Source organism: Vanacampus margaritifer, chromosome 16, assembly GCF_051991255.1.
Source record: "Vanacampus margaritifer isolate UIUO_Vmar chromosome 16, RoL_Vmar_1.0, whole genome shotgun sequence".
Lineage (NCBI taxonomy): Eukaryota > Metazoa > Chordata > Actinopteri > Syngnathiformes > Syngnathidae > Vanacampus > Vanacampus margaritifer.
This window is the reverse complement of record NC_135447.1, coordinates 509244-530929: the sequence shown is the minus strand read 5'-3', so window position 1 is coordinate 530929 and position 21686 is coordinate 509244. Positions and strand designations below refer to the sequence as shown.

The 21686-nt window shown below is 44.4% G+C and overlaps 4 protein-coding genes across 4 annotated transcripts; 3 read left to right on the top strand and 1 right to left on the bottom strand.

Annotated features, from left to right (window-relative positions):
• Positions 1 to 462: 462 nt before the first annotated feature.
• On the top strand, positions 463 to 5620 carry LOC144036342 (high mobility group protein B1-like). The gene is made up of 5 exons (XM_077546898.1): positions 463 to 610; positions 2232 to 2412; positions 3673 to 3818; positions 3910 to 4084; positions 4915 to 5620. Exons 2-5 carry the CDS (start codon positions 2266 to 2268, stop codon positions 5092 to 5094), a joined length of 648 nt encoding a protein of 215 aa, XP_077403024.1. The 5' UTR covers positions 463 to 610; positions 2232 to 2265; the 3' UTR covers positions 5095 to 5620.
• A 1080-nt stretch (positions 5621 to 6700) lies between these two features.
• ubl3a (ubiquitin-like 3a) lies at positions 6701 to 14309 on the top strand. The gene is made up of 5 exons (XM_077547395.1): positions 6701 to 7369; positions 10904 to 11012; positions 11109 to 11195; positions 12302 to 12379; positions 13588 to 14309. Exons 1-5 carry the CDS (start codon positions 7343 to 7345, stop codon positions 13638 to 13640), a joined length of 354 nt encoding a protein of 117 aa, XP_077403521.1. The 5' UTR covers positions 6701 to 7342; the 3' UTR covers positions 13641 to 14309.
• Positions 14310 to 17870: 3561 nt separating this feature from the next.
• Positions 17871 to 20386, top strand: LOC144035846 (olfactory receptor 1E16-like). The gene is made up of 2 exons (XM_077545876.1): positions 17871 to 18290; positions 19288 to 20386. The coding sequence occupies exons 1-2, from the start codon at positions 17871 to 17873 to the stop codon at positions 19849 to 19851; spliced, it is 984 nt and encodes a 327-aa protein (XP_077402002.1). The 3' UTR covers positions 19852 to 20386.
• On the bottom strand, positions 20311 to 21461 carry coa4 (cytochrome c oxidase assembly factor 4 homolog). Its single transcript, XM_077545877.1, has 2 exons — positions 21313 to 21461; positions 20311 to 20968 (listed from the first exon to the last, which is right to left on the bottom strand). Exon 2 carries the CDS (start codon positions 20965 to 20967, stop codon positions 20710 to 20712), a length of 258 nt encoding a protein of 85 aa, XP_077402003.1. The 5' UTR covers position 20968; positions 21313 to 21461; the 3' UTR covers positions 20311 to 20709.
• Between the last annotated feature and the right edge of the window lie 225 nt (positions 21462 to 21686).

Sequence of the window (21686 nt, the reverse complement as noted above, 5' to 3'; positions counted from 1 at the left end):
ACACTGCGCAGTAATTGACAATAAAAGATGATTTTTACTTTAGAACAAATCAATCTCAAAGTATGGCTACTTGTACTTCTACCTGGACTCTTTTTTCTTTCTTCCTTTCTTTTTTACACAAGCATGTGTAATTCTAATCGTGTACAGAATGTCAGTACTTTTGCCACCTCTGCCGTTTTGTGGAAGGAACAGAAGCTTGCGTGGGTCTTGCTGTCAAGAGAGCCCACGGCGGGCTCGGCTCCCGGCAGCCTCGCTTCGCCTCTTCCACTCGGCCACGGTGGATTGAAGAGTCGGGCAAAGCTTCACATTGAGCACACAGCAGCAGCAGCGCGAGCAGCTCCGGCGTGCTCTGCTCCCACATAAATATTTTCATATCCACGCGCCCCCGGAAAGCTCCGTGACGTCGAAGCAGAACTCACCAATGGTCACTCGTCTTCTATTAGGACAATGAAAAGTCTGCGACCAATCAGCGGAGCGCCAGGCCGCGCGCCGACCAATGGCGTGCGAGCTCCGTCGAGAGTAATGTTAGAGAACGGAGGAGTGAAGACACTGCGTATCGCTTCGCACAACAGCCATTGCCGAGCATTGAGAACCCAGTCACAGTCGTTCGGTAAGTACCGCACACGGCGGCATTTCGGGGCTTTTAACACCACGACGACCGGAACAATCCAGAATATCTCGCCACACACACGGCTTTGATTGTTGCTTGCTGTTTTGTCGTGTCGAAATGGCAGAAAAAGACGAGAAATGCTTGGCAGCGAAGGTTAAAGAGAACGTAGGACCAGACGCGGTGGTAATTGTGAACAAATACAAATATTCGCGTCGGACAAACTTAAGGCTTAACCGTGGATTTGACCAAGGCGAAAAATTTTGACATTTTTTCTGGTGTCGTGTGTACAAAATGGAGTCTGAATGTCTTGCGGTAATCGCGTCCAAAAATCCGGGAAGAACGTCTCGTCAGTGGCGACAATGGTAGCAGATTCGCGGTTAACGTTTTCTCAGCGCCGCAAGTCGCCGCATGAAACATGACGAAAATGAAGAAAAAGTGGAGAAAAGGAAAGAACGGCGTGAAAAGGACACCTGCTTATGTGTTTGTCGACTCATTTGGCCTTCAAAATGGAGTTTAAAAAAAAAAAGGACGAGCCTCATAGCAAGCTGCGCTCTACTGTAATGGCTGACTGTATTCGCATAGGAAACAAGGCGAGCGTCGCGCACAACGGCGACGAGCAACTTTTTCCGAGCGGCTTTTCTCGCCCACGGAGCCCGCTAGGAAGGCGCCCGACGGCGGCAAACGCTAGACCAGACCCTCGCGGTGCCGACGGCGCCTCGCTGGGCTCCGTGCGGCGTCGCGGGGCCGCGCTGCGGGCTTCCGAAGCCAGACTAGCGGCTCGGGCTGCCCCCTCCGCCACTGACACAAAGAGAAGGGAGCCATATTCCCTCCATGAAGACGAGCGGCCATTAGGAGCTCATAGAGAGCCGTTCAAATGGAAGCCAATGCAAGCCAATGTAGTAGGCTGCGAGCAATGGAAGAGCACCGGGAGGACAGCGGGCAGCTCGCCGGAGCTTTCGGCCGGACCCCGAAAGCTCGCGGCGGGCCGCAAGGAGACATTTGAGAGGCACTTTCTTTCATCGCGAGGCCATTCTCACAAAATGGAAGAAGAAATATCGCCGTCGTCGTTGTTGTGTGACCTCCTTTTCCGACAAGCCCGACCGCCATGACCGCCGAACTCGCCGACCACTCCTCCTTTTTCGCAACTTTCCGCTGCTTTTGACGGCGACATTTTAAAGAAGAAGAATCATAAGAAATACAATAAATAAACATTTTAATAGAATTTTCAAGATTTTTTTTTTTTTTTTTTTTACTTTTCGGCAAAACTAATAGGACTTAGAGGGATAACGCTTTTATGAATTGTGTTATAATAAATACAGCCCTTTGATGTGTGATTTGTGTCCTTTTTTGTGTGATGTGCGCAACAACCGGAGCCACAATTGTTCATGTTTTTAGTCGTCGCTTCCGACGTCAACGCAAAGAAGTTGTCAGCATCACAAAGTGCGTTTATGTGTGCGGGCTTTTGTCCCGCGCCATAATGAACACGTCGCCTTCATTAATGAATGCATATTCACATGATCATAGGAGTTGCGCACCAAACTTTACGCCCCACCATCGATCCTTTTCAAGTGCATTGGAGGCCAAATTAGCCCCACTTCTAATTGCCATTTTCGGATTGCAGATATTGTTTGGTTTAAGGTGATCTCCGCGCCAGGATGAGGAAAGATCCGACAAAGCCCCGGGGCAAGATGTCCTCCTACGCCTACTTTGTGCAGACGTGCCGGGAGGAGCACAAGAAGAAGCATCCCGAAGCATCGGTTAACTTTGCCGAGTTTTCCAAGAAGTGCTCCGAGAGATGGAAGGTACCGGAGTGACCACAGCAACGGGCCAATTTGACCCCTGCCCCCTCGCTCAATGAATGATTGTCACTTTTTTCTGTTTCATTTTGAATGGGAATGTTTACATTTCTGTACTTGTCATGATCTGTGCACATCTGTTTTTCTCCCGTCAGTTTGACCCAGGACTGGTTCATCTTTATAAAACCTATAACAAATATATCTAGGTCAGGGATGGGCAACTATTTTCTTGAGTGACCCGCGGCCGCCCTAATAATAAAAAAAAAAAACTAGGATATGTTTATTTGATTGGGTTGGTTTGACCCGGGGATGTTTCATCTATATAGAAATTACAATTATCTACTTATCGCAATTTATGTAGTCAAAAAACAACTCATGCATAAATTTGGGTATTTAAATCGATTTTGTGAGGGGGGGGGGGCTTAATTGTTCGGGTCATTTTGACCCAGGGCCTTTTTCATGCAGCATCATTTAAGAAACATATTTTGACAGTATTAAGTCAACAGATGCATACACTGTGGCACGGCAAATTGTTTGGATCGGTTTGACCCGACTGTGTCAGATGTATGAAATCGATGATGGGACTTCTTGTCCAACAAATATGCATAAAGTAGCTGAGACATGACTGGGTGTAAACATGTTATAATTTAGTTTATAATCATTTTCTGCCCGGGTCAGTTTGACACAGCTGTGTATTAACTGTATAAGAAAATGTACTCGGTGCTACTTCAGTAGCCAACAATCAAAAACACGATCATTTTGTGGAAGTTTAACTTGACAAGTTTAGGTAATCAAACATGATTCGTAAATCTGGGAACTGATTGTGTTAATTTGACCCTTTTTTCCCCTCTTAAGATGTTTAAAACTTGTAATTATTCAGTTTCTTTACGGGTCAATTTGACCCAAGGCTCTTTTTTTTTTTTTATCCGTATAAAGCATGAAGCCAACAAAAAAACTAAACTATAATTTTTACTCTTTGTTTGAAAATGCTTGTTTCAAATTGACCCAGTGCTGTTGCATCCTTATTTATGTAGTAAACAAAGTAACCAACAAATAAATGTGGGTTCTTTTTTCAATTTTTTATTAATAGGGTCAATTTGACCCGGGCATTTTTCAAGCTGCGTTGAACCTAATAAGAAATATTGTGATTTTAGGACTACTTAGGTAGCCAGCATGCTTTACTGGAGGTTTAAATTGCTCGGGTCAATTTGACCCAGAGGATAAAAGTAGTGGGCTTATCAAGGCTTTGTCTCCTCCTCGTGTCAGACGATGTCGGCCAAGGAGAAGGGCAAGTTTGAGGACCTGGCCAAGCAGGACAAGGTTCGATACGAGCGGGAAATGGTGAACTACGTGCCGGCCCGTGGAGGCAAGAAGAAGAAGTTCAAGGACCCCAATGCCCCCAAGAGGCCCCCGTGAGTTAGCCTGACCCCCCCGTCCCCCCCCCCCCTTCCAAGGCGGAGGAGACGAATATGCAAGCAAGCCAAGCCCTTTTTTTTGTTGCAGGTCCGCCTTCTTCATCTTCTGCTCCGAGTACCGTCCCAAGGTGAAGGGCGAGACTCCGGGCCTGACCATTGGCGACGTGGCCAAGAAGCTGGGCGAGATGTGGAACGGAACCTCGCCCGAGAACAAGCAGCCCTTTGAGAAGAAGGCGGCCAAGCTGAAGGAGAAGTATGAGAAGGTGAGATCTTACGCGCGTCTCCAAAATAAGAGCCCATCGTACGTTTTATATGTAAAATGTCAGGAAAATCCTACTAGAACAACCAGACTTGATTTGGGGTTCAGTGGTGGTGAGTGTGTGTGTGTGTGTGTGTGCTGCTGATTTAACAAAAGTTCAATATGAATGGTTGCAACCAGTAAAAAGAGGGTGTGCAAACATTCTAGTTTTTAGTTGAATGTCCCCTGAAAACTTTTTCCTGAAAAAAAATTGGGTTGTTTTGACTTAAAAAAAAAAAGCTGCATTTCCAATTAAATCTACATTTTTATTATTGTAAAACGTATGACTAATTCTTAAAATGTAATTTTCATATACTTTTTTTAACCCTTTTTTTTTTTTTAAATGTACGTTTTTACATTTAAGAATAAAAAATCCACCGCGCTCTACAAACCTTTTGTCTATTTATCTTTTTACTCTGAAAAAATAGTTGATGGATGAAAAATACACTTAAATTTCAATATTTTTTTGTGCATTTTTTTTACTATGGGAATCTTTCTTTGTGCATTTTTCCCCAAAAAGTAAAGTATGTAAAAAAAGAGAGTACTTGGTATACTTGAATGGCAATAAATTAAGTTCAAAGAAACAAAAATATATTTTTAAAACAACTAACAAAAACAATATCTTAAAAAAAAAATCCCTGAAAATATATTTTTCCAAAATCATGATCTTAAAAAAAAAACTTGTTTACTTTTTTTAAGTTTTGAAAAATAGATGACAAAAACCAATTCCTGCCAAATAAATGGTGGCAAACGTGATTGTTGTCCCAGCCTGGCTTGACCACGTTGCTGTTGTAGGACGTGGCGGCGTACCGTGCCAAGGGCAAGGTGGGCAGCGGCGGCGGCGGCGGTGGGGGGGGCGGCGCCCCGGCTGCCAAAGCAGCGGCCAAGGCGCAGAAAGACGACGATGACGACGACGACGATGACGATGAGGAAGATGATGACGAGGATGAGGATGACGACGACGATGACGAGTAGACGGTCGGTCGGTCGGTCGAGCGATGGCGGTTATGTTGTTGTTTGTAAAGCATTTAAGGCGCCCTGTGTACACACTTCACTTACAAAAGCAAATCCATTAGTTGCTTCCGAGGGGGCGAAGGGGTTGGGGGGCGGGCTTAAAAAAAAAAGCAGAAAAAGGCTGTGTATATCACTTGTTTTTATGCTGTACAGTTTGTTTCTCCTTTTTGTATAGTTAACACTACACACGTCTTGTGTCTTCTTCGTCTTCTTTCTCCGCCTCAATCCTCTTCCGGGGGGGTCGGGGGTGGGGCGGCTTACAGTATTTAGCCTAGCTAGACGTGCACAGCACAAAAAAAAATACAAATGTTAGATCTTCTGAGTTTCTGTTTTTCTGTGTTTTCATTTTATCGCCGTTGACGTATCATTTTTACTTATCTTTACGTACCACTGTCATAGCAACATGAGAAGAAATGGAGAGAAAAAAGCCTCGTTTATTGTTAAAGTTTAAATTGCTTCTGATGTCAATAAACATTTTTTTTTTTAATACGTTGTGTTTTTATTTCTGCGTCGTGTGAGTGTCAACAATGTGGCAGATTGCCAATGAGGTGTAAAAGGCTTATAAGTAGTATAAATTGTATGCAAACTTAAATCCACTCATACTTTTGGTGGAAGATTTATAATTAAACCAGCCAAAATAATAAGCAATAACTTAGTTCAGCGCAAAAGTTGCTTATTTGACTTTCATTCAATAAATGATCAACGGCAGCAGTAGCGCTTCGTCATAATTCTCAGAGGTCATTGGGCGACATCTAGTGGACGAAATGCATCTGCATTGTGTAGTGTGCTGTAGCTATCACTCCTGTCCACTAGAGGTTGCTGTTGTAAAGCAAGAGTCTGGCTGTTCGGCCTTTAATTAAGCGTCAAATGAAAGCGTCCATAAAGCTGATGAGTCAACTACGAAGAAATCGAGTGCGGATGAACAAAGTTGAGTTGAAAATAAATGCTGAATATAGTTCAAGTAAACGCGATTTACTGAAGGGACGAAGTGGCGAAGATGTGAAAGGGAGCAGTAGTAACGAGTGAAGGAATGAAATAGGGAAAGAGTGAAGGAATGAGGTGAAGAGTTTTGTCGAGAAGGAATTCAGGCCTTGTTCAGACTGGCAGCCCAAATCCGACTTTTAGCCCAGCCACATAGAAAGCTCTTTTGTAAAATGAAAAAATAAAAGATGTTAAATATTTTTATTTTAATTGCAATAAACAAACAAAAGTTGAGTAGTGAATAAGGAAAGTAGTGAATGTAGACAGTAAAGAGTAAAGTACCGTAGTGAAGGAATGAAGTGGTGAAGAAGTGGGTCAAGCGACCAGAAGTGAGTCAGGGCGCCACAAAGCAGAACATCATTGACTTCGAAATTAAACATAATAACAAGAAGTTGTTTGAATTTTTAAAAAAAAGAAAAATATTTTATGAAATATATATAAAAATAATAATTTTCAGTTCACTTTGGGCAACGACTGTTTGAATCGGCAAATGTAGATACAGTAACACGAGCGAGGGATAACTTTATTTTGAAAAACCGAACAGGATGTGCAGCATTTATTCGTGCATCCAGAACCAGATTGTGCGTGACACCTCGCCAGTCAAGTGTCGGTCAGTCCAGGCAGGCGATGACGTCTTCAGTCAGTCCGTGACGACGCTGACGAGCGAGTCCGTAAAACGCTGAGCCCCTTTTTTGTTCGCTTTTCACGTTCTTTTGTCATCTTTTCTCAAATCCCCACACGTCGTTTGACTTTTTCATCGGCGAACGAGCGATTGAAAGAATGTGTTTGCGCTGCTTCCTGTTCCGCATGGCGTAGCTTTCTCTTCCTTCGTCTTCGTCGTCTTCCTTTTTTTTTTCTCACGGCGGATCCGTGTTTGAGTTTCGGGGGTGGACCACTAGGACGACCAGGACGACCAGGACGACCAGGACGACGGCGTCCGAAGAAGGTTGCCTCTCGAGCGGACTCTGCGGCAGACATGTTGTCGAACCTTCCCAGCTAGTTAGCGGACATGTCGGCGCAGTAGAGGACGAACCTGGATGTACCTGGACTGATCTGGACGGACCGAGTGTGGCTCGGTGTACTGGTCCTGCCGGAGAGTCGGACAGCCGAAGATTTGTCCTCCCCCTCCGCCTCCGCCTCCCCTAAAAAGAACTGAAAATAAATCCAAACATTCGCTGACCTTCTCAGCCACCCGAAGTTGGATTTTTGGGTTTGAACGACCTGCAAGATGACAACCAGCACGCCAGAGGATATGGTGAGCTTTATTATCACCCCCCCCCCCTTACAAAAAACAACAACAGAGTTTTAATTACATATACGTATATTAATCTATAATTGTCATGAAATCTTAATGACTTGTTCCCAAAAGAAAATAGAAGAGAGTTGACATCAAATGGCAAGCTTGACATTTGTGCTTTTTGATTGTTGCCTGGTGTGCGATCGTCTTTGCAATCGGAAAAAGGATCAATTATCGAGGGTTGATGAAACTTCACTCGTTGTTTGTATTTTTAACGGTTGCTCATAGAACAATTGAGATCAATCATCTCGGCCTGTTAATAAAAGTGAGGAGTTTTCACATTTATTTCCAAAGAAAGCGATTCGTCAATATAGAATGAATTATCCTTTTCGTAGCCTGAGATCCATTTATAAATAAATGGATCTTTTTAATTCACCAATTCGTTGTTTTCTTTAAATTTACGGTTCACCGGAATTTCAAAATAGTTTCTAAAAATGTACAAAAGACTCGACTAATTGCACTTAAAGGCCATTCAGAAACTTTGTACTTCAACGATTGAATTGCACGCATGGAAATCATCTTTCAATCTTATCTTTTCTGATGTCAGTCTTTGTGTAAACACTTAAAGTATCACGTCTTCATGAACAAAAATGAACAAAATCATTTGATCAGTAAATTTGGAATTTCAGTTTAAATTCAAATAATTAAAATGATTCATCAGTTATCCAAAATAAATTGATTACTTGTCAATTCATCGTTGCATTGCACCTCTGCTTATAAACAGAGTTGCATTTATTTATTTTTTAACTTCTAACGCAACTTTTGCCGTGCGTCTTTGAGCACCAAAAACATCCAAGATGCGCACAAGTTTAAACGTCAGACGAGTCGCGTTGTCACAAGTCAAGTCAGTAAAAAAATGCTCTCCATCCCCTTGGCAGGCAGCGAGTCAAAGCAAAAAGCATCAAAGACACCCAAAAGACACCCAAAAGACACCCAAAAGACACCCAAGTCCTCGCCACAAGTCCAAACCACAAACACATTCTGCCTGCAGCGGATGCAATTTTGCTAACGCTGTTGCGATCGCGCGCATGCAACACAGTGACGCTAGCCTTCGATGAACGCCTTTGAGGACTCATCTCGTACTTAAGGGGTCAGAAATAAGACTCATGATTATAGCTATAATCCATGCCGCCGTGCTATTTTTAGCCACTGGAGCTGTCGGTGGACCTGCTGTAAGCGCGTGCACGGCGGGCGCGTCGCAGTTAGCTCCCTCCCCGCGTTAGCCCGGCGGCAACGCGGACGCGCTGTTTTTCCCCAGGACCGGCTTCAACCCGAGTAAGCGCGCCAGTCTATGCTCAACGAGGTCGACGGGAAAGGTCGCGCGGCCCCTGCGAGGGCGGCGAAGCGGAACGATTCATCGTGACATTGACGGGACGTCATCGTGCGACTTGGCGCGGCGGTCTTCGTAACGCCAAAACATCAGGCATGCAAATGACGTCATGTAAGGAGTTAATTCATCAAAGACACTCAACTCATTCTGTAACCGGTTAAAACATCCGAGGCGCACCATTTCCTGCTTAGTGTGAGTTGCATCAGACGCGCAACTATTTGCACAATGCAAGCGGAAACATCAAAGACACGCCTCCTTTCATAATCAGGCGAAAACGTCAGACCTGCGACTCACTTCACACGAGTTCAACTCTTTCCGTAGCACTCGTTTGAACATCAAAGGCACACGAGCTCGCACTGCGACGCACATCAAAGACATTCCAAATGTTTCAACAACTCTCTCATAACTGGAGTGAAAACATGAGCGTGTCTTTGAGTTTGCTGCTGACTTTTCTTTTCGGGAAAGTCCGAATAAGCCGACTCGAGCGTGATTTCGCCATCTGGGTGGAGTGGCTCCATCGAGGCGTGTGTTTTCATGGCGATGACATCATCTCAACCTCGCCCAAGGGTTCGCGTACTGTCACGCGCACAACTTCACACGTTGTCCCGCACGTCACACAGTCATTGATGGATTGCGCAACGTGCTGTGTCGTCGTCGTGTGTGTGTGCGTGTGATGAATAATGATTTCCTGTCATCCGTCCTTTTGACACGTGCGGCAGCGTTCCCATTGGATCACAACTAGCAACTCGACAGTTGGTGTGTGTGCGTGTGAGAAGAAAATCCTGGTCGGACGCCAGGCTTATTGACCATTTGCGCCGACGTCACGTGATCACGTGACTGCCCGATGACGGACGGCGGAAGGAAATAATTGTTGATAGGAAGTGGACGTGACCCGGAGCCACTTAGCCACTTAGCTTGACTTAGCGACTGTTATCTTACAAATGAAGTCATTTTTGCCCACGGAATCTTCGACTTCAGCCGAAGTCGGTGTCGTCGGGCCTCGTCGGGCCTCGTCGGGCCTCGTCGGGTGTCGTCGGGCCTCGTCGGGCCTCGTCGGGCCTCGTCGGGCCTCGTCGGGCCTCGTCGGGCCTCGTCGGGACTCGTCGGGCCTCGTCGGGCCTCGTCGGGACTCGTCGGGCCTCGTCGGGCCTCGTCGGGCCTCGTCGAGCGCCATCTTTGCTGAAGTTGGAGGTCGCTCGTTTGAAAACAGCTTTTTACCTTCTGCTGTTTTCAACCAAGTGAATCAAACGGCCGACTTTGCCGGAATTCCCAGCGGACGACGTTTATACATATGATTTGTTATTTTTTTTCTCAAAATGTTGAATACTGCAATCTTTGTATCTATTGAAGGAGAACAAATTGATGGGCGGCGGCTTCAAAGTCAGTTTGTTGTTTCCAAAGTAGGCGCATGCAAACTAAATGTGCGGACGCGACAATACGTACCAACAGGAAATGCGTCTTTTTACTGTCTGTCTCCAACCCGCTCCGACAGGAAGTCATTAGCGTCTCGCTCCACAGGAAGTGGTCACGAACGATCCCGCCGGCCCATCTGGCGGTTAATGTTTGACGAGGTCCGGCGGACTGCAGGAAGTGCGCTCCAAATTGATCCGAGGCTCGCGTCCGCATTTAGCGCTAGCAAATATCAATATTAGCCTGAGCTCACTGAGCAGCAGTCACGTTGTTGCCACGCACGCACATTCAAGAAGCGGCAGGTCAAAGTCCTGTTTTATACTCGGGTTGCATCATCGGCCTGGTGGGGGCGATGACATCATCGCCATCGGCCCCCGGGACGTGCAGGCGTTCCGGCACGTGCTGCCTTTGCCTTCGTGCGGGAATGATTCCTGTGGAACATTATTAGCAGTTAGTGGAAGGAGCTAACGGACGCTAACGGACGCTAACGGATGCTAACGGACGCTAACGGACGCTAACGGCTAGCTCAGGAGGCAGGACACCGAACACATGCAGGACTGCGACTCTCTAGGACCCAACTTGCCCACCCCTGATCTCATGCAAGCTCATAGGAACCCTAACAGCAGCTTGGTTCCGTGGTCCTCCACTTCGTCACACAAAAAGGACTTAAATAGGACATTTTGACAATTTCGTCCCAAAAAAAAAAGAGGAATTCCTGAGAGTTGTGAATGTTGCTTGTGTGTCTTTCCCAGATGAACCTGCGACTGATCTTGGTCAGCGGGAAGACCAAAGAATTCCTGTTCTCTCCTGACGACTCGGCGGCCGACATCGCCAAACACGTTTATGACAACTGGCCAGTGGGTGAGACAAAACGCCTCGTTTTTGTCTTGTTCTGGCGTTTGCCGCGTTTGCCGTTTTTCACGTTTTTGCCGTTTTTGCCGTTTTTGCCGTTTTCAGACTGGGAAGAAGAGCAAGTCAGCAGGCCCAACATCCTCAGGCTCATCTACCAGGGACGCTTCCTGCACGGCAACGTCACGCTCGGAGGTACCCCCCCCCCCCCCCCCACATATCATCACATATTCTCACACGAACCAACACGGACACGCACACACACGCACTGCACACACAGTGTGTTGCTCGAAAGCTCTTGGCTGCGTGTTTTTTTGTGTTTTTTTTTCCCCGAGCAGCCGAACAGAGGAAGCTCAGTACTCGTGACAAGCGTCCTTTGAGCCAGACGGGAAGTGGGGGGGGGGGGGGGGCATGGGGGGGGTAGCGGGGGAGCGGGGACACGCAGTCGAGTTGACTTTGGGTTTCGGGGCCGACGACGTCCTTTTCGCACATTTTGTCCACATCTGCACCAAAAACAACAAAACATTTCCGAGTGTCGCGGCCAACAAAGACTTTTGACCTCAAAAGCAACATTTGGTCTGGAAAATTCTATATTTTTTATGGATTTTTTTGCCATTGAATGATCCAATTGTGCATCTTGTCATTTGATGATTTTGCTCTGAAAACACTAAATTTGTCAACGCCAAGATTGAGTTTTGCCATCAAACAAGTCCTAAAAAATGTTGACCAATCACAGCTCAGCTTCAGAAAACAGGCGAGCTGTGATTGGTCGTCACCTGACCCCCAAGCAACTGTGATGTCATTGCCAGTTGACGGCAAGTGGCAAAATGGCCGCCCCATGCATACGACATATTAAGAAAATATTTGAGTTGAGAATTCAAAATGTCAAAAGACAAATATGTTGACAATAAAACACTTTGCATTGAACAAACGCTCACAAAAGCTAAAAGCCGCGTCATGTTTGAAGCAACGAACAGCCAGACACATCATTGGCTGGCTCCCACGTCACTCACCAGTTTCAAGCCGCTCACGTTCAAAGTCCAGTTGCGAACGAGAGGACAAAAGTCATCCCTGCAGCTCACACAGATTTTTTTCTGTCGGCGTTATGCAAAATCATTTCCAAGTCCAAGATGGCGTCTTTCCCCTTGAAAACTTTCATTTGAAAGTCTTGCGTTCCCGCCCGAGTGACGTTTTTCCCTCCAAAGACGCACAAAATGTTCCTTTTGGCCTCCATGAGGTTTCTTTGATGATTTTTGGTGCCGAATTGCCAACGTTGTCCTTTTTTTTTTTTTGCGTGGCAGGCCTGAAGCTTCCGGCGGGCAAGACCACCGTCATGCACTTAGTGGCCCGAGAGACGCTACCCGAACCCAACTCGCAAGGTAACCGACGGCAACGGACCAAAACAACTGCATCACGTGACTCACGTTTTCACACACGACATTTTGCATTTTGAGCTTCGTGGACGTCTTAATCATGTCGAGTGATTCATTTGAAATATTGTTGGCTTCAGGCAGAGTCTCAAAAACGGCACTTTTATGCGGGGGTCGGGGGTCGTGCGGGTAACCTTGGCATAACCTTGAGCTTTTTAGTGGAGCTTTTTGGTTTGCCAACATGTGCAAATTGAAATCATATTTAAACTTTGATTGACATACAAAACATCATTCTAGTGATTTATTTAAAACATCATATTAGTCATTTGTTTTTTTATTAAAAATCATATTTGTTTTTTTACTTTACAATATTGTACTTTTTTTTTTTTAAGAAAAAAAGATTCTCCGAATTTGGATATTTTCACATTGTTGACGCGTTAGCAGGTTGCAAGAAATCATAAAAATACACAGCATGATGCAATATTTACAATATATATCGTTACAAAGCCTTTCAAAATAGCAACATTGGGTCGTTGTATTTTGGGGGTGTGATCTATTATGCAATTAGCAGGATTTTATGCGATGTGGTTTGATGTGCAAGTTAATCTTATTAAGTGATTGATTTACATTTCAAACATTCATCCTGTTTTAAAAAATATATGTTAGTGATAAAAAAAGTATTTGTTATTCATGCATATAAATCATATTTGTTGATATGTTTTCCTATGAAGCAGATTTTCATTCATTTACACATAAAACATGTTGCTTGTTGATGTCCGTAGAAAAGATCACATTGAGTGATTTTATGTGACTGTCAATCGCATTTATTGATTTGTGAGTGTCGTAAAACTCTGTGGGAGCCGCGCAGCATTACGTCGCCTCAAGACTGAAGGCCTGGAAGAGGTTTTTTCAAAATGGTGTTTATTTTTGGGGACAATAAAGAGCGGTTAATGTAAAGCTGTTGACGTAGTTGAAAACGGACGGCGGCCATGTTTGGGTGCCGACGGAACCGATCAGCCATCGAGGTGAGTTGCTGCGTTGTTCATTTGTACCGATTTGACGCATTGCATTTTCTGTCGCGACACTCGCGGCTCTAAAACGCAATTTGTGTCGAGTCAAGCGTCCTAAAAATGTATTTGCGGCTCGCGCGTCTGAAAGACGATACGTTGGCGGTTTGCAGCGTGCGCGCGTATTGACCGGTGTGCTTTGGCGTTCAGGTCCGAGGAATCGGGAGAAGAGCGGCGAGCGCAACTGCTGTGTCATCTTCTAAATGGGACCCTTTCCATCTGGCCCCGGGTGACCCCCCCCCCCCCCGACTCTCATTACAACAACAGATCCACATTGGACCACTAAACTGGATTTGTCTTTTTTTTTTTCTGCTCACTGTAAGCCTTCTCACATCCACGCAGTTTCCAAATGGCTGCGAGTCGGTTGCCGTGGCGACGAAGCCTTCATTTTCTTTTTGCATTCAAAGAAGTGCGCTAAGATGGCAGCGCGCACGCTCATGCGCGCCGGCGGCCATCTTGTCGCAACGGGTATCGTCCGTACAGGATGAAATGAAAACAATTTGTTCTCCTCTCGCCGTGAATATTCATATTTGTGTTCTAATGATTATGAATTCTTAATGAGGTCCATTTTGCACAACACAAGCGTGTGCTACTCGTGCACATTCGTTCGTTAACAAACACGCACGTGTGTCAGTAAGAGTGAAAGTATGACATTTGTATGTAAAAAATATGTTCAGTATGTGTGATTTGCTTCATCGTGATTGATTGACGGATGAATTTTGATATGCGCTTATTTTTTCTCTCTCTTGCTGTTAATCATCACGGCCGTTCATTGCAATCAAATGTGTACAGGAAATCAACCTTTTCAATTGTAAATAACTCCCGACACACGACGCGCGCTCGTCAACTCAATAAAGCTCATCCAAGCGTCATGTGACTTCCATGTTGATGATTTGCCGAACTGGCTTCACTTGTGAAGTTGAGCTAACCTCACTTTGGTTTGTGACACGTCAACTCGTCAACTCGTCAACTTCTGGCTTCAGCAAGATCGCTGACGAGTGCTGCTGTAAAAGCGCTCAACTAGTCATTGAGGACTAGTCTGGAGTAAGTACTGGGCAGCACTAATAGATTGAGGACTAGTTAGTTGTTAGTCGTTGACTATTACCAACTGGTTACAGCAAAAGCAGACTCGATAACTGAGTCGATTGAAGTGAAACTGTAGACTAGTTGCAGTCATGAAGGATTACAATAGACTGCGTGCAGTAACTGAGTAGAGCAAGAGTAGACTAGTAATGTAACTATTAGTAGTTACACTAAGTGCACTGTTATAGTTTTGAGTTACGCAAAAGTGTTTTAAACTATTACAGTCATTCAGTACAGCGAGTAGACTAAGAGTAACTGAGTACAGTTCAGTGATCATTTCAGTAACTGTAGTTAGAGTAATTGAGTACAGCAAGGTAAGTTGAATGTCATTACAGTAACTTGAGTACAGTAAGAAGGATAAAGTTACATTCTAGATAGTTGTTGGGAATGATTGTAGACTGAAGTTACTGGTTAGTTGTTTCAGTTACAGTTAACTACTTACTTGCGATACTCGAGTAGTGTGTGTGGTTCTATGAGTGTGTGCGTGAGCGAGTGCGACACAAACCTTTTAGCTGTTAGCATCAAACCTGTTGAGACTTGTTTTCAAGGGAAGCAGCTGCTGCTTAGCGTTGATTAGGCTGCCATCTTCTGGTCAAAACACGTAACTGCAACATCATCAAACATTTTTTTTGAAGTAATGTATTCAAATGACTTCAGTATCCGAGTATTTTCACCCTAAGTGGTAGTTAACACTATACTGCGGCAATTTGACGCATCAGCAACTCAGTCTTTTTGTCACTGTGCTAAAAGTACTTGAGGTATCGGTACTCTGTTATGGTGCGTTTCATTGACCTGAATATGTGACTTTTGAAGCCGCGAGGCCGCCATATTGCTCCTCCCAAGAAACGTTTCTCGCCATACCATCCTGTACGTTTACACTATCCAAATTAGGAGAACATTTGCGACAGTACTGAGTAGAAACAACATGATTTATCATGTTTTCAATTTCAACATAAACAAGAGGACTTCAGACATTTGACAACTTGCCTTAAATACATGCATAAATGATATGCTTATAATGGTGTTTACAGGAGGAAACTTGTATATATATATATATATATATATATATATATATATATATATATATATATTTAATTTTAATTAAAGAATTCTAACTAATTCATGTCAATGCAAAGATGCCTCTGCCAAACCTAATATTCGGCTCTGAGGAGTGATAGAAGAAGCAAAGCAGCACATGCCGTCTACGTGTTCATTTTGTATTTTATTTTATTTCTTAGTTGTTAAAAAAAAATTGTGACCCACGACCTCACACGCAGGCGTCATAACAAAACAAAAAAAGGAAAAGCTTTTTTTTAATGAGTGTTTTTACCGTTAACTGGACAAAATGAAAATTGCTGGTATCGTTGGATCTTAAAATGCAAACTTTTTCTTCTCGAAGTAGAAAGTTTGCTACTCAACTATGACGTGCAAAGTTTCAAGACAAAACAAACAACAGTGACAATTGCGTGCGCGTGTGTCTCACCAGAGGATCAATTAGTGAAGTGGTGAAAGCCGGCGGGAAAACAGGCGGGAAAACAAGTGGCCCCCGGAGTCACATGTTTGTTTTTCTTTAATCACTCGCTTCTTTGTCAAAATATATTTGGTTTTATTGTTGTCGTCACATCAAGTAAAAAAAAAAAAAAAAAAGCAACCACTGCTTATCATTGTATTAAGCAATCCCCCATTTAATATTTAAATTTCATAAACTTAGATTTTGGTGTATGTCGACATTTTAATATATATTTTATAAGTAATTAATCAATTCAATAAAAGGAAGAAATATGGTTTAATGTATAAATACATATATTTTATTATTTTTTTTACAATAAATTAGTCAACCAATTAGCTGAAAATTCTATTTATTTTGCAAATATTTTTGTTTTAATTGATAATAAAGCAGTCTAACACATTACTGAATAAAATAAGTAATCACAACAAAGCGATTTAATTTTAAAAAAAAAGTTTAATTCACGTTAAAAATTGTTTATTTGTGTAGATGTGTGAATTAACAATTTTAATAAAAATAATTAAAATGTTCAATATGTAGTTTATATTCAAGAATATCTTACAAATATTTTTATCCAGTAAATTTACAAAAATATTTTACTATTTGTTTTAAATTCAGGCAATAACCAATTATTTAGTAAATGAATTCAAAACATTTTGGGTAATTGTTAAACAAATGCAACAAATATGACATGAATAATGTAAATCTCACATTTTGATGACACGATGCATTTTTCTCGTCCACAATTTCAAACTGACGTCCGTATAACATTTGTGTGACATTTACTCACGCAAATAATGTAATGGATCAAAACAGATCATTTGTGCAGTGGAATTAAAACATGTTGTCGCAATTTAGGACGATATATTCATATTTAAATGATATTTAACTTCACCAAGAGAATATGAATACAATAAAATAAATACAATTGGCGAAATGTCTAGATGGACACATTATTAGGTACACCATCTGACGCGATCCCTCCATCCAATCGCTGATCATTTTCACTTGCGATCGACTCGCGGTGCTTGCTAATGTTTTTGCTTTTGTGCGTGTCACAATATTAGGAACAGCTCTCAGTGCACCCGCAAAGCGCCGTGGGAATGCTAATTATTCATATTCAGTCCTAATAATAAATCCCAATGGCGGCTCAGGCGAGTTGCTGTCTCGGGTGACTTTTTAAGTGAATTGGGTGACAAGAAAGTTTCCTTTGTGAGAAGATGCGCACGCTAGAAACTACAATATTGCGATAAATATGAATACGCTAAATGTAAACACATTTCTAGACTTTCATCTAGCTAACGTAAAAGAAAAGCTTTTCATATGATTGATCACGCAAGACGGCTTCAAGAACGACATCGATATGGGATCAATTGCGGGCAAAATGAGACTTAATAATGGCTACAGGATCAGAACCATGTGACATCAATTATGGTGTACCACAGGGGTCAATTGTTGGCCCCAAACTATTTTGAATGTCCATTAATCATGTTGCGAAGGCATCATAGCCGTCCGTCCGTCCGTCCGTCCGTTCGTCCGTCCGTCCGTTGGCTCAAATTGGCTGTTTCAGTTGAGGCGTTTTGTAGAATTTGGGGTTCTTGAACAAGATTGTTGTCAAATGGTCGCCAAGGTTACGGCAGGCCGACCCCAGCGTGGAATTAAAAACCTGTTGTTGTTTTGAACTAAAGTTGTTTTTGTGCCAAGTGGGACGGCCTCCCACACGGATGTGTGGGTGGGTGGGGGTATGGGGGGTGGTTTGCCCCGCTCGGCTCGGCCGTCCTCTCTTATTGGCTGCACTCCGGAGTCACGATCCACTTGTTCTCCGCTCTCGGCGCCCGCGAGCATGAACCTGTTCAATCCGGCGGAGGACGAGAACGTGTCCATGGTGCATCCCGAGTACTTCATCATCAGCGGGCTGTCGGGGGTCCTGCACATCAAGCTGTACTACGTCTTCCTCTTCCTGGTCTACGTGCTGTCCGTGCTGGCCAACGGCGCCGTGATGGCCGTCATCTGCCTGGACCGCCGGCTGCGGACCCCCAAGTACGTGGCGGTCTTCAACCTGGCCTTCGTGGACCTGTTTGGGAGCTCGGCGCTGGTCCCCAAACTGCTGGACGTGTTCCTGCTGGGCCACCGCCGCATTCCCTTCCGCAGCTGCCTGGCCTTCCTCTTCTTCTGCTACACCTGCTTGTCCATGCAGTCCTTCAATTTGGTGGCGCTGGCCTACGACCGCCTCCTGGCCATCATTTTCCCGCTGCACTACCAGGTGAGCAGCAGCAATAAACGTGGCTTCACCTGCCAACTTCGTAGAAATGAGGGAAGTGTTTGGGGGGAGAGCTAAGCTTTTTTTTCTTTTTGGGGTCTTTTTTGTCCACTGATCTTCGATTGTCAGTTTTGACATTTGAAAGGAGATGGTTTTGATTGTTACGAACATAACTATGAGATTCGGGGGGGGGGGGGTGGGGGGGGGGGGGACTCGTGACTCCACCGATGGCGTGTTGTGGCTGTCTTTAGGAAGTTTCACTTTGCTCGGCAGAGAGCCAGCCGCCATTCGACGTCACTCTGAATGCGTTGCCACGTAAATAGCAATGGCGGCGTACGACCAAATCCAAGTTTCTACAAAATGTATTCAACTGGAAATGATTTTGGAAAAATCAAGCTCAAGGTTATTAGGCTAACAAGCAAACAAATAATGGAAGTCGGGGTTCCTTTGAAAGTATTCCCATCATTGCTGTCGTAATCAAAAGCATTTTAGAATCCTTGATGCTGTCAACTTTCCTATCGTGTCATCGGACGGGTTTGCTTGCATTTGGACTTTTCTACGAGACTGCAATAGCAACTTGTCACCAGTAGAGGCTGCTATTAGACCGAAAGGACCATGACTATTTGAATATATTAGCTGCACAAATGGCGGTTGAGGTCGATTGCAAATGTCGACGTAATATCGTAACCTATTTTTGTGCTCGAGTTATTCAACACTGTTCAAAGGCCTAAGAACAATTTTCGATTTGTATCCTTCCAGTCTTAGTTTGTGTAGCCTCGGGACGGGCAACTTAAATGCTAGAAAAGGCCCACAAATGTTCATCAATGCTATTCGGGGGGCAAATAGGATGTATGAGAAAAATGCTCTTTAATATGGACAGAAAGTAAAAAGCCCGCCGCAATTTGGTGCATTTTCTCAACCGTCAGAAGGCTTTTTAAGCTTGCGGACCAGAATGTGACGCCTCTAAAGCCCGGTGCGTGCGTTCCCGCCTCTCTCACAGGTGAAGATGACGCAGCGCTTCATGTTCTCGCTGATCTCGGCCTTCTGGCTGCTGGTGGCGGCCCTGGTGGCGCTGGCCACGGGCCTGCTGACCCGCCTGTCCTTCTGCCAGTCGGTGGTGATCCACAGCTACTTCTGCGACCACGGCCAGATCTACCGGCTGGCGTGCAACAGCCACTTCCCCAACTACGTGGTGAGCTGCGTGTACCCGCCGCTCATCTTCTGGATGCCGCTGGCCTTCATCCTGCTCAGCTACGCCGCCATCGGCTGCACGCTGGCCAAGGTGGCCGCCGTCCAGGAGCGCCTCAAGGCCCTTCGCACCTGCGCCGCCCACCTGTCGCTGGTGGCCATCTACTTCGCGCCGCTGCTCGTCACCTTCACGCTGATGGACAACATCCACCCGGACGGACGCATCGTCAACCTGTCGCTCACCTCCGTCTTCCCGCCCGTGCTCAACCCCGTCATCTACACGCTGCAGACGCAGGAGATCAAAGATTCGATGAGAAGGCTGCTGGGCAGCGCGCGACGCGCCAAACGCGCCAAGATATGGCCGGGAAGACACTGAGGAAGTCCAGGGGAGGACGACGCGGTTTACAGATAGAAACAATTCTTCGGCTCTTTATTGTCGAAGATGATGTGCAAAAAAGGAAATGACACGCTAGCTTACACGCTAGCACGCAATGCAAAACGCCAGACACGCTAACAAAACTAGCATCATCCTTACCGTAGTTGCATATTCAGATTATTGACAACAGATTTACAACATTTCTTTTCGTTTCAATGGGGAAAGTTTGCTGTTGCGTGGAAATACTCACGTTTACGTATCTCTGTCAGATTGTAATCTTTTATTTATCAGAAGATGTGAAATCCAGATCAAATGTTCTTTTAGACACGTAACGATGCCAAATTTGCTTTGATTCCAATCTGATTGACTTTACTCATGCACGGAACAAGCTTCTACGATATCGGATTTATTGATATTTGCTGGATCAAAAGGTGTAGAACAAAAGACATTTCATCCAGATGTGATCTGAATTCTACTTTTATTTTTGTTTCAGTAAACATGATCAGACATTTAGATTGTCAAATGGGAATTTTCGATGGTGCTTGCAGGGTTGTAATGTGAAAGCAAATTGAATCCAGATCTGATCCAAATGTTACACTCAACATGTTCAACTGTACATAACTGTCAAATCTGAATCTATTGTTCTCTTCAAAGTATGTTCAGGATTAGAAGGTGCACATCCAGATTATTCATTTATTCAGTGTTTCAAAATTATTGTCATCAAAAATAGATTTTTTTGGGATTGCGTTTGTCAGGTCAGAAGATATAGACAAAGCAAAGTCACCCCAGATCTGATCCAGATCCCGCAATCATGAAGTCCAGGCTCCGTTCACACCGTGGTCGCGGGTGGGCGTGGTCTCAGGTCCGCTGCCCCTGGCTCAAGTGTTCCTGCCGTGCCTTGTGGTGGGCGCTCATGCATTTTTGGAAGGCCCCCACGTGGCTCTGGCACGCTCGCCAGTCCCGATGCTCGGCCATGCAGTCCTGCAAGGCCTCGTGCAGCTCGGCGCAGCCCGTGCGGGAGATCATTCGCTCCACGGGGTCTTCGGCTTCCTCCTCGTCACTGGGGTCCGACCACGTCTTCTTCTTGCTTCGGTCGTGAGGAGAAGGTGTCGCCATCCTGTGCAAAAATGTGCATTTGTTTAATAACCTTTAATAATCTCACCTGGATTATTGTGTCAATCATTGACGGGCAGACAAATGGCTGTAACAATAAACAGTATAGTAAAATGTCCTCTTGCAGTCTTAATACCTTATCAATAATTCTATGGTTATTATGTGATAAATGCTCATATCATGCATGGATGTATATAATTGTACATGTTTATATTTGATCACATCAAATATGTTTCTGCTCCACATGTGTTGTACAGTAATGGGAACGTCAACGTTACTTGAGGTGACTTTACGGCTTGCGTCCAAGAGCACGTATTTTTTCCCCCCCATAACATTTTATTTACATACCTTTTATATTTCCCCCGATTGACTCCGTGTATCCAATAGTCAAATGAAAATGTAATAAAATCACAATCGTGCAATTTTAACAAGAATATTTACAAACAGAATAGAATGGGTTGCTGTTTTTTTCCCCGAGGGGGAAGCATTTAAGCGTCGGACCAAGTGCAACAGTCAAACACTTCCTTCTTGAGCTCATCATTCGAGGATATTGATAGTGATGTTTTTTTTCCCCAAGCTGTGCATAATTAATTGATCATGTATTCCAGGTGATTATACTAAATCGCAGGCTGTTGTGGGTCGTCGTTTTGAAGAAATGACATCGAGACGTGGTCGCGGTCAAATGGTTCCTACTAAGTACCACCACTTCCTCCAACCCGATA